This window comes from Fusarium falciforme, chromosome 5 (genome assembly GCF_026873545.1).
Source record: "Fusarium falciforme chromosome 5, complete sequence".
Lineage (NCBI taxonomy): Eukaryota > Fungi > Ascomycota > Sordariomycetes > Hypocreales > Nectriaceae > Fusarium > Fusarium falciforme.
In genome coordinates this window covers 2,982,166-2,994,515 of record NC_070548.1, presented here as the reverse complement: position 1 = coordinate 2,994,515, position 12,350 = coordinate 2,982,166, and the positions used below count along the sequence as shown (strand labels likewise).

General features: G+C 54.3%; 3 protein-coding genes across 3 annotated transcripts; 1 reads left to right on the top strand and 2 right to left on the bottom strand.

The window, feature by feature from the left end:
* Positions 1–210: 210 nt before the first annotated feature.
* NCS54_00712600 (Ornithine decarboxylase antizyme) lies at positions 211–1,158 on the bottom strand (the record flags this gene model as incomplete). Its single annotated transcript, XM_053152560.1, has 3 exons — positions 211–418; positions 472–956; positions 1,018–1,158. The coding sequence occupies 3 exons, from the start codon at positions 1,156–1,158 to the stop codon at positions 211–213; spliced, it is 834 nt and encodes a 277-aa protein (XP_053008535.1).
* Positions 1,159–2,923: 1,765 nt separating this feature from the next.
* NCS54_00712500 (Hypothetical protein) lies at positions 2,924–5,276 on the bottom strand (the record flags this gene model as incomplete). The annotated part of the gene is made up of 4 exons (XM_053152559.1): positions 2,924–4,810; positions 4,875–4,985; positions 5,059–5,075; positions 5,162–5,276. The coding sequence occupies 4 exons, from the start codon at positions 5,274–5,276 to the stop codon at positions 2,924–2,926; spliced, it is 2,130 nt and encodes a 709-aa protein (XP_053008534.1).
* Positions 5,277–8,190: 2,914 nt separating this feature from the next.
* Positions 8,191–11,322, top strand: NCS54_00712400 (Hypothetical protein; the record flags this gene model as incomplete). The annotated part of the gene is made up of 3 exons (XM_053152558.1): positions 8,191–8,226; positions 8,302–8,378; positions 8,460–11,322. The coding sequence occupies 3 exons, from the start codon at positions 8,191–8,193 to the stop codon at positions 11,320–11,322; spliced, it is 2,976 nt and encodes a 991-aa protein (XP_053008533.1).
* Between the last annotated feature and the right edge of the window lie 1,028 nt (positions 11,323–12,350).

Sequence of the window (12,350 nt, the reverse complement as noted above, 5' to 3'; positions counted from 1 at the left end):
GAGAGATGCGCCAAAAGCCCTGGGGATATTGTGATTTTCTGCAACTCAACGCCCGAATGCTACCAGACGTCTCCGAGAATAGCAGAGCAAACCGCCGAGCGAGCCTCCAGATCAAATTTTGGTAAACACCAACGAACTAGAACGACATAAGAGAGACTTAGGAAAAGGCATCCTTCCACTCCACCAACTCCGTTGAAGTAAAAATGACACCTACAGCTCCATACCCATCAACATCCACCTCTTGCTCGTGACGTCGAGGTCATGAGCCCAGTGATCAAGGGTAATCATGTCAAAGCCAACCCACTGAAGACTCTTGGACAGAGACCGCGCCTCATCCACAGGGATGCGCCTATCAATGCAAGTGACAATGTGGGAGCAGTCCAGAGGACCGTCAGCCAGTTCGATAAGGGCCATGAGACTAAGTTTCAAGTCAGCATAGATCATGGATATGGGGGAAGCAGCAAGACATACGCCTTTTTCAGATCTCGGCCAAGAACGCCTTGGATGTCGAAGAAGACAAAGAGGGTCTTCTCCTCTCCATCGTCAGCGACAAAGGCACGGAAGCTCGCACCGCCGGCATAGTCCCACATCTCCAGCCAGGCAGTAATATCGTAGCCGGGCAGCTTGTCGTCGGAGAGCTGCTTGAAGTGTTCGGGAAGCCGGTCATCGGGCGGCGGCGTTTGCAAATAAGCACCAGACAGGCCGGAGCCATTCATCGACGAATTCCTCTCACCGTGGAAAGTCGTCTTCATGGACTCGCAGAAGAATCTCTCACATTCTTCCCTGATCGAGAGTGCTGCCCCCCCTCGCCGGGCCAGGCGCCGGCCTGGGATCTCGCGCTTCTTGCTCTTGGGCAGAAGGGCGAGCTCGTTAGACGAGGTTAGTGCGGCGAGGGGGGGACTTGTCGGAGGGGAGGGTAGGCCTGAGGAAGGGACCTCAGGAATACCACTCGGCCCCTGTGAAGAGTCAGCGACGTGTGATGGTTTGGACAAAAGGAGGGGAGAACGTACCTGCAACCCCGGTAGTGCAGTAGTGGAGGCCCTTAAGGTTGGCGGCAGAGTCGACGATGTAGCAAGAGGCAAGGACATTGACCTTCTGGGCAACGGCCTCGCCGTAATTACTACTGTAATTCAAATTTTGGGTTTTCATTGGCGCCATTGTTGATGATGTTGTACGGGTGTCGGACTGAGTGGTGATGGTTGACGTGGATCGAGGGTATGAATCGGCAGAAGAGAGCTTGGTGGTGTTGTGTGACTCGTGCAGATTTGTTGTCAAAAACTCAGAAGTGGTCGGGGACAGGAGGTGTTGAAATATTTGACTTCGGCGGTTGGTTCTCGTAGAGACGTTTGCGATGAATGGCAACTGGACAGGAATGTCTCGGTCGTTGCTAGACGGTGGAAGAGTTGGGTTTTGGGTAGCGGTGAGTTCTAGGACGGAGGATGGATGTGACGGTGGAACAAAGGAAGGGACGGGGGGAATTTGAACCTCGGGGTGCTCGGGGCAGGAGAGAGAGAGGACCCGGATGTGTGCTGCGGGCAACTGGCTCTGGGTGGGTCCTCGCCTGAGGCTCTGGGCTGGATTTTTGACCTTTGTGGCGGGGCCTTTGCCACTGTAGCAGCAAGGCTAAGGATGCTGCTGACAAAAATAAGATGGACACACGTTGAGCTCATCAGCCCTTCTCAATCTTGTCTTTTCTGTCCAACCCCTACGCAACACTAACGCGAACGCCTCCACACAGCACATGTCCAAGTCGACTGGCCTCCGGCTGTCGATCACCGCTTTCTGCAGACGGTTCAATGCAACCAATGACCAATCCAATCCTTCCGGATATCCATGGCCTGACTAACGGTTGTGAAAGTCCGACACAGCACAGCGCAGTCAGCACAACGTCCACGATAACAGATACTCCGAAAGGGAAGACACGCCATGGTTGATTCCTGTCGTCTGCCAGATGCAGCCGCAACATTAGCCAACCACTAGGAGACAAACACCAGAGGGTGGGAAGCAACGCTTGTCTCAGCCGCACAGTTCTGTGCCACCGTTGTCTCGCGAAGGGTCTAGAATTGGTGTCTGCATTGCGCATCCTGCAAGTGGGCGCTTACCCAAGACCATGTCGCAATCAAGTGCCACACAAATCATCACGACCCTCCACAACCTCCACCATTATGGCATCATCGCCCAGAAAAGGGTCTCCAATTTGCATGATCACAAGGAGGAATAAAATTCTGATATGACTCAATCCCCTCCGCATTCTCCCCTTTTTCAAATTGACCCTCCACTTCCATGGCAATTGACAACAACTTCGTGATCACTATGATTCATCCTAATCTCCTTCTTTCTTGGTGCTAAAAATGACAGTCTCGGCCCTCTTGCCCGCCCGCCAAGACTAGCCCCGGTCGTGTAAGTTGATTGGTGGGCTGCCACACTCTTCACCGTCCAACCCCGCGTTTTGATGCGTCCTTTTCCTCCCGGGGGAAGCTAGGGAAGGTTTCCGGCTCAGACTATCACCAAAGCATCCATATCCATGTTTTTGGCAGCGTTTATCCTGCTCGGAAGATGCAGCCAGAGTTGCAGATCAGCAACCCGAATATCCAAACCTGGCTTATCCCGACCTCACGTGAGAACACCATGCATGGAGCTTCCCAACTACACTCGTTGACCAAGCCAAGACAAAAGCGTCATCTTTATCCCTCTCTTCAACGAGAACCCCTCAATATTTGCATGATGCCATGCCCATCATATCATGGTTCATCAGTCAACCTCTCTATCCTGTGTTCACGTCTATAACCATATTGCTCAGCCGTAGACCGACATTAGTATTACTATCATACAATGTATCCCACATCTTCCACATCACATATGTACTATCCTAGACATCTTATATTCCAACGCATCCATCCATCCATGTTTTCTTATCGTGCATTCATGCATGTCGTGCACTGAGGCTAGCAAAAGCGTCAGGACTGTGTCGACCGTTCGTCCATGCAAGATCCAGCCCAAGGTTCATGCTCTCACGGCTCCTTGCAGCAAAAGGATCTGACGCAGTCGTCGTGTTGGTATGAACTGCGGCTGCGGGAGCGGCGCTCATAAAGGGGTTCGTGCTCGGTGAGAGCGGCTGAGAAACGCTGCGATTCTGTTGCACAGGTGCTGCCACAGGCGTTTGCATTGGCTGGTGCTCGGGAATAGTTGGTGGTTGAGATTGCTGCATCGATTGTGTCATAGGGTTCAGCGGCTGTGCAGGTTCGGGGGCTGACTGTTGGGGAGTCATCTGTGGATAGTTGTTGAAGAGCGCCATGATCGAGGCTTTATCGGGTCTTTGGGGTTGATAAAACTGTTGCTGTTGTTGCTGTGGGACCTGTGGTTGCTGGCTATAGGGCTGTTGGCCAAGCTGTGGTTGACCAAACGGATTATTGCCTGCTTGCGTCTGGGGCTGTGGCTGAGTTTGCTGAATCACATTCTGCTGAACATACGCCTGTTGGCCCATCTGCGCGGCCGGCTGGGTAGCATTCGTAAAGAAAGGGTTTGTCGCCGTTTCGGGAGGGTTCATGGGCGCTGGGCTCTGATATACAGCAGAGCCCTGGAAGACAGATGGGCTCTGGAACGAGGTCTGCGTCTGTTCAGGAATCTGGCCAAGGCTTGGTGATGCGATGCGAGTCGGGGAGCGCGCAAAGGGATTGTATCCTGCTTGGCCCTGGTTTGTATTGACCGAAATGATCGAATTGGGAACCTGTTGCGGTTGCTGCTGGATGGGGTTTGTGGCATTCGCAAAGAATGGATTATACCCAGTAGGTTGGGCTTGTATTGTCTGAGGATATGCCATGTTGTTATTAAATCCAGCCGATACGAAGCCATTCGGTGTCGTGGGAGCTGAAGGAGCTATTGCCTGCTGGTAAACCGCGGGTTGCTGAGTTGGCTGCGGTGCAGGCCCTCCTGTGTGGTGGGGGAATAGAGGTTGCTGAGGAGAAAGCGACATATTCTGGAAGGCCTGGCTGAATGGGTCGGTCTGTTGCTGAGCGGCCGGCGCACCGAAGGGGTTCGTCTGGCCAAACACATTCCTGTTCTGGAGACTGCCTGTGGACTGTGCTGTCTGGGGTTGAGCCGGGCCCAGGTTGTCGAACGGGTTCGTCGAAGCACTCGAAGGCGTGGTTGGTCGGTCTGTAGCTGAACGAGTTGGAACACTCAATCCAGCACCAAGTCCCAGTCCTCCAGAGGTTGGCGTCAGAGGTGTCAGAGACCTCGACGTGCGCAGAGTTTGTTCTCGCGGCGAGGGTGTAGGAAGAGGAGAGGGTCGGCCACCACCCTCGCCCAGGCGCACAAGGGTCTCGATCGCTCGCTCGATGTTACCATTGACGCCCTTCAACACCAGCGCGTTCCTTTTGGTGTCGTGAAAGCCCATGTCGCGAAGCCTTGTCAGCTTCTGCTCCATATCATCAGGCTGGTCGAGGTCCAGCGTCGCGCCGAAGACCTTGGACGGCTTGTTGGTTAGCCTTGGGGACGGGCTTCGCACATCCTGAATGGCCGCGATCGACCTGGCCTCCTTCTTCGACTTGGATGACAAAGGGAAAATGGATGAGGCTGATCGGAAGCCAAACTTGGTCGAATTCTTAGGAGGTAGAGGAGGAGGCACACCCTCGCCTAGGCTTGGCGATTTGGGTTTTCCGGCCCCAGTTACCGTATTGTTCATATACTTCTGGCGGATGAATCGCTCCATGGCCGAGTCGGCTTCATCGATGTCGACAGGGACGGGTGGTTTGCGGTGTTCTGGGTTGTAAATATTGTTCGACGTAGTATTTCCAACCTTTCGCATATTCTGTAGGTGTGTGTGAGTAAATCGATGGCTCTTGATTAGATACTTGGGTGGTCCGGCTGCTCACGTCGACTTGTTCGTTGCTCCAGCTATCCATACTTAGAGACTTAACCTTGGAGATGTGCGTGCCCAACTTTCGATGGATCGCGGCACATCTCATACACAGGAAAACGCCCAACTGGTATTCGCATTAGCTCGGTGTTCGTCGCGGAGGGTACGGCATGCAGCGCCATGCCGTTCGAGAATCTTACACTCCATGATGCCCAAGCTGAATACAACAGATCATGTTAGCGAGACCAACCACATTTCGAGCACGGTGTCCCGGGCAGACATCGAGGCATATTTGAGGCATACCTGGATTGCGCGCGTGACAGTCGGCGCACATATTGTTGCCCGGAACATTGTGGACGAGCTCCTGGAGGGCCTTCTCGTTCCGCGCCTGCTGGCGCTTGCTTAGCATGCCTGACATGATGGCGGGGTCTAAGCAGATGTGGTCTCGGGCAGTCTCTCAGGAAAGCACGATGCCAGGAAGATTATAGTCGGAGTGTAACCGTGTCGAATCGATCGCGGGGACGAGTTCCCCGATGCTCGCGAAGGACAAGATTCGGCGGGCGGAAGATGGAGACGGAGACCGGAGGCCGGAACGGGGTCGTCGAGAACGGAAAGACACAGGGGATCAAGGATCAAAGTGATGAAGCAACGAATAAAGCAATGATTAACGGAAAGCCAGGCGAAGGAGAGACGGAAAGAAGATGCGGATTCAGCCGCTCACGAGACGACGACCTAGACGAGACCCAGAAGGCGAATCACGAGAAGGAAAAGAAGGAGGAGGGATGGAAAACTCAAGGAGACGACGGGGAGGCTATTGCATGAGGATAGCGTCCAGTCGCGCTGCTGTGTGCGATTCAGGTCCAAGTGGTACAGCGGGTGCAAGTGCGGGTGCGGGTGCACTTGCCTCGCCAGGGCGTCCGGTGCACGCACCTGTCAGGGTTTGGCCTTCCTTCCGGGCAGGCCAGAAAAGGGGAATGAGTGCTCCAGCAGAATTGGCTGGGCAGGCTGGCAGGGAACAGAGGAATGGAACATCACAAAAACCCCCTGCGACCCCCCTATCGCCCAGAGAGGCCCCTGGCTTTCAGAAGGGATTCTTCTAAGCCACAGTGGAGTTCTTCACTCAAAGAGTACTCCACTGGTCCCCTAAGGTTCCCTTCTAGGCCATCCGAACTGGGCCTAGCCACGGATTAGTCCATCCACCAGTTGAAGCGTCTCGAAGACCTTGGTTGCTTGGCTCGGCGACGGCGTCAGGGGCAGGTCGCGTGGATGAGACAGGGTTGAGACGAGGAACCATTGTTCAAGACTCGGTGCGTGTTAATGGCTGGGAGAACCCTTTCACGGCTGGGTTGCTGGGTGTGATGATCCATTGTGTAAGTGGTGGTTTAGCCAATGAGCCTCCAAAACGCCAGGGCAATCTCACGAATGGATGGATATGGCCGGTTAGATCGTTCGTGAGATTTGCAATTCCACTCTACGTGTCAATAATTCCCACTTGCAGTCAATGTCAGCACGAGCGTGCATCTCAAATTGGGGCATCCGTACTCTAAAGGTAGGTACCCGACGAACAACCCATCCACATGGATGGCTGGGTTGTTCTTGGCTAAGAGCTGGATCGATAATGATGGATCCATGGATGTCGGTTTATAGCGGACCTCGGTTGGGCAAACAAGCTCGCAACCCAAAAAAACGAGTGAACCTGGAAATTATTAATGGAAACACATTGACGAACGTGACCAAAGTGACCCCAATCCATACACAGCTAGGCGTTGGTCCGTTCCTCGAAAATCTCCAGGTCTTGTTGATGATCAGCTTCAGGGTAGCAATGATGATCCATGGAGCCGGCCTCGAAATGGTGGAGTGAAGGTGAGCCTGGAGTTCATGGTTTGTTAGTCGTGGTAGAACCAATTCATAGTAGATGACTTGGCGTTTGAGGGGATGGCCGGGTGTTGCTCTCTCTATCTCTCGTATTCATCGACGACTTTCTTGACAACCTGAGCAATGGAGCATCTTGCGCTGAACCCGAACCACACGGACGCCAGCACCACTGAGCCAGTTATGAAACTTATTGACTGGAGAAAGGACGCAAGCCACTCCCACAAATACCAGTCAATATATACGTGATCTCGAGACGGGAATTCAATGCAAGATATCGATGCAGTGAAACAATAAGATATCGCCACTTGGCCTCGATTGAGCTTCACACCTTTAAGAGGATTAGACAAGATGCTCGGTATGCCAAGGCTGATTACCCGTCCCATTAAGGTGTCATCAACGCAGGCACGGTGAACTCAAATTGCCTTCCTCTAACAGAAATGGTCGCAGAAAGGTTCGGGATCCATCAAGCGACGCTGCCATGAGGTTGGCACAACGTCATCGTGCGGAAGCGAGCATACCTCACAAAAAGGCGACGGGAGTGAGTGGACTTGCTCGTAAAGAGCGGCCTCCTTCCTTTTTTTCGTATTCAACCACACAACTTCCTCGTCCACAATTCCACCAAGTTCGACGACGTCTTCCACTCTAACCCTTGCAACTCAACGTTTGGCCGTCGGCGTTTATTACAGATTGCGCAGTATCCATTGCGTTCCGACCTCCAGCCACCATCGTCGCGTCCCTTGCTAGGGTTACCTTCACTCCAACCTCCAGCATTATATCGCCTTGTCCCAGCCACACAGCCCAGCCGTCGGGATCGCGGCAATCAGCTGGAGCCCTGTAACGGTTTCGCCGTGCCTTGCAAGTCCCGTCTCGCCCGGCCAGAAAGAGACGGCATCTGTGGCTCTAGTGGCTCGTTGAGGTGGCTGTACTCGGACGGGACCCAATACGCGGGCACCTTTCCAACGTCAGCAAGCCTCCATTTACCCCTCCAGGGCGGTCATCCCCTGTTCAGCCCAATTCCAAGCACCACAACTACGAATATTAGTCGGTTGGGTTGGTAGCTGCCTCGTGCTTCCCGGTCTACTACTGTACACGTATAGCCCACGTATAGCTCCTCCAGGCTTCCAGGCAAGACTCTTGGCTTCTGCACCCTTAAGTACGGTCAGGCGTAGGACCGACTCGTTGCCAGCCACCCCTCCACATAATTCCACCTGGCCCGCGGAACCCATCACTGTCATCACATTGAGCCCTCCCAAACGCCGCCCCAGAAACTCCAAATTCTTTGCGATACCGAGCGAGCCGGCATGGACGCTTGCTAAAGACCGCAACACCACTCCCGAGCCCACCGAATTCCAAGACCGGCCTTTCCGACAGCTCTTTAAAGCACTCGTTTCTTTCCGAACGCCGAACCCCTCGATTCCCGCGCGAGGGATACGACCACCACCCACACAACTCCCAATATGGCGGGCATTGAACAACTCGAGGTTCACAGCAAGGCATGTCACCTGCCCTCCTGCGCAATGGACGATGCGCTAGGCGCTGGGCTTGAATACTCAGCTAACACCTGCTAGTCGTATATCGTCCGCTGGGTCAAGGTCGATGAAGGGAACACTCTGTCATGGAGCGTCCAACCTCACAAAAAGTCCATGTAGGAACCCGCACTTTGCGACACCCCGCGCGATCCTACCCCTCACGTTTAAACACGGCCAAAATGCTGACGCGAAAGCAGCAACTTCGGCCTGGTCAAACACCCTGGTAGCGGTGCCACGACTCTAGTGTCTTCGACGACCAGCGATTTTGATGCTGGAGCTGAAGAAACGCGTGGTACCTCAGACGGCAAGGCCAGCCGGTTTTCTAAAAAGGACATCAACGCGCAGGACCTGCTCAAGAACAAGGGATTCATCCCCATCAAATGGATAGGCAAATGTGAGGCAGACAGGGTGTCTATTGGCACCTTTGAGGTAAATGCTGGCCAGAGCGGCATGTATGGTCTGGTATTCGACAACACATTTTCGAAGCAGACATCAAAGACAGCGACATTCGTTGTCATGACCTACCCAACAGGAGCGCCCCCTCAAACTTCCTCACACCTACCAAATCTCGCAGCAAAGGCTGGAGCTAGTCAGGTGAGTCTTGGGCGTCACAGCAGTCCCAAGCTTGACGGAGTTGCATCTGCATCGTTCGACAGCCTGCACAGCCATAAAGCTGGTGGGAAGGCAACTTCTGTCTCTGGTCGCAGCGATGGCGGCTCTTCGAGCAACTACCATGTTGGAACCCTCCACAAAAGACGTCGCAAGAAGGGACAAGGCTACGCGCGGCGCTTCTTCTCGCTCGATTACTCGACATGTACGCTGTCGTATTACTACAACCCCAAATCGTCCGCTCTTCGTGGCGCTATCCCACTGAGTCTGGCAGCAATCGCTGCAGACGAACGACGGAGGGAAATCAGCATCGATTCGGGCGCCGAGGTCTGGCACCTCAAGGCACCCAACGATAGAGAGTTCCAGGAATGGGCTCATGCACTGGAAAAGGCCAGCCGTGTAGCCAGAGGACTGGAAACACTGGATCTTCCCACGGTGGATGAGACCAAGATAAACACTCGACATGTGTCTGTCCACCACCACCAACCCTCTCCGCATGAAGATAGGGAATGGCAACAGGTCGAGGCCCTGGTTAGCCGTGTTGTCGGGACTCGTGATGCGCTTCGCCGTCTGACGAAGGAGGTCGCGGCACAGTCAAAGCCTGTCACCAGCCCTCAATATCTCTCCCCTGGAGCCGCCAGCGCCAGCACCAGCGCCATCGACGATAGCGACACATACTTTACCCCTACACAAGAGGCCAGACGATCATTCTGGAGACGGAAATCAAACACCCCTGCGGTATCTCCAGCCACTCTCGGCGCAACCACAGCTTCTGCTCTAGCAGTGCCTGTACCCGGAGGTGTGACCACGACCATCTCGGCGAGTGGTGCGAATCACAACAGACGACAGTCAAAGGGACTGATCCGAGAAGAAAATTCGCTCCAGGACCATTGCCAATCGCTTCTGACCGACCTCGATTCAGTTGTATCCGAGTTTACGACTCTGATCAACAACAGCAAACGTCGCCGCATGTCGGTACCTCTGTCTGCAGGCGCAGCCTCAAGAAAGAGTATAGACACCGTCTCGACAGCAGACGAGTTCTTCGACGCCGAGGACGCCAACTCTGGTGTCCTCAAGATCGATGGTAGTGAGGATGAAACCCCAGACTCAGAAGAGGGGGATGATAATGGAGATGAAGGTTCCTTCCGGGATAACTCGTCGATATCCTCGATAGGGGAGAACGACACGGTCAACGTCGACGATGCTGCTCACCTGTTCCCGGCGAAGCCGAAGAGCCTCACACCGCTACCCCTTGACCAGGTGGTTGCAAGAAGATCGACGATACCGCCCACGACGGCTCCAGCACCCAGTCTGATAGCATTCTTCAGAAAGAACGTCGGCAAGGACTTTAGCACCATCAGCATGCCCGTCACGTCGAACGAGCCCACTTCTATGTGCCAAAAGGTTGCTGAGCAACTCGAGTACGCACAACTGTTAAACCAGGCGGCTCGGCAATCGTCTCCTACTGATAGACTGTTGTTTGTCGCAGCTTTTGCAGTTTCGCAGTTTAGTAGCGGTCGAGCTAAGGAGCGCGCAATCAGGAAGCCCTTCACCCCCTTGCTTGGCGAAACATTTGAGCTTGTCCGCACCGACAAGGAGGTTCCTGGAGGCTTCAGGCTTCTGGTTGAGAAGGTTCAACACCGACCCCTTCTCCTGGCAATGCAGGCAGACTCATCCAACTGGTCTTTCTCCCAATCACCCGCGCCTGGTCAAAAGTTCTGGGGTAAGAGCGCAGAGATCACGACTGATGGTCGCGTACGAATTGTCCTGCGCCTCTCGAATGGATCTGAGGAGCGGTATTCGTGGAACATTGCCACCATGTTCCTGCGCAACGTGGTGATGGGTGAAAAGTACGTTGAACCCGTGGGCACAATGCACGTTGTCAACGACACTACGGGCCACAAGGCTGCCGTAGAGTTCAAGAGCAAGGGCATGTGGGGTGGACGAACCGAAGACGTCAGTGTAGAGATCTTTAGTCCAGACGGTGTCAACACCGGCAGCGGCTTGACAGGCGCATGGACAACTGGTCTGAAGACGTCTGGAAAGGGAGGTGGTCAGGAGATCTGGCGGGTGGGATCGTTGGTCGAGAACGCAAACCAGACATATGGTCTGACAACCTTTGCCGCCAGCCTCAACGAGATAACAGAAATCGAGAAGGGCAAACTCCCGCCCACAGACTGTCGTTTGCGCCCCGACCAGCGCGCGTACGAGCAAGGCAAGGTGGACGATGCGGAGGAAATGAAACAAACGCTGGAAGAGGCACAGCGCGGCCGGCGACGAGATCTGGAAGAGCGTGGCGAGACTTACAAGCCCCGGTGGTTTGTCAAGGTGGAAAACGCACCAGAGGGCGAGGAAGTCTGGAAGCTCAAGACGGGCAAGGACAGCTACTGGGAGGAGCGGGCCAAGGGAACATGGCAAGGGGTTGAAGAGAATCTCTTCAAACTTTCTTGAAAAGAATAGCGGACACTTTGTAATTGGAATCCCTCATCTTCGTTGTCGATACCCATAGACATGTAGTAACATATTACTTCTGAACACATCTGGGCATTTGAGAGACGCTATGGTTTGTGTGAAGGAGACATTCTACGCGGCGTCGTCATAGGTTGCCATGAGAGTCGAGGTTTGAAGTTGAAGGGTTCTTTTCGAAATCAAGAAATGAACCATGACGAAACCGACTTGACGATCACCTCCTAGTGTCCCGTGTAGATACCCTGATCAGGGAGCTCGGGATCCTCAAAACGGGACTGGCGCGCAATGGGACTGTCACTTCCAGTCTCCCATTGCCCTCGGGATGCCTTGCAGGGCCCAAGGCAGGCTTGGCTTCAAGATAGAGTGCAACCCGGCTCATGGGGATGCTTTCAGGGGAGGTGGAACCCCCCACATTTTTCGAGATGAAAAGAGGGCCTTGAAGTTCCAGAGCAGGGACTGAGGGTGATTTATAGTACAAGGCCTTGGAAAGGATCTGTGTATCGACATTGCTGGTCGCAAGTGGCCTGGCCTGGCTGGAGCGTTGGTTACGGGATGCAACCACGAGGCGAGTGGACTCTGCGGATGGTCTTGTTTCACCCAGGACTAGTTCTTGGCTTTGCTTGGCTGGCAGATCTTGTGTGGCTTGGCTTGGCCAACCGATGCGAGCTGGTGCGGTATCCGTAGCGTGCGGCGTGGTACTGGAAGTGAAGGGGAGCTTGGGATTTGCAAGGGCGAGTGCTTCTTGACGATCGCCCCGACGATTGAAATTTCGCAGGCCAGAGCCAGCTCCACCGTCTCAGACGAAACGGGGGACGATGGGGAACAGTGCTGGATTGGGGGTTGTTTTGCGACCCATGGATTCACGCTGGATCCATGCCAAGCGCCGTCAATCATCATCCCACTCAAGTTGAAGGATGAACTTTGACGGACAAAGGGCGCTGGAGAGAGGCGGGAGTGGCAGAGACGGCCCCTGAAGATCGAAGCTGCCGGAGACGACGGGTGCTTGGATT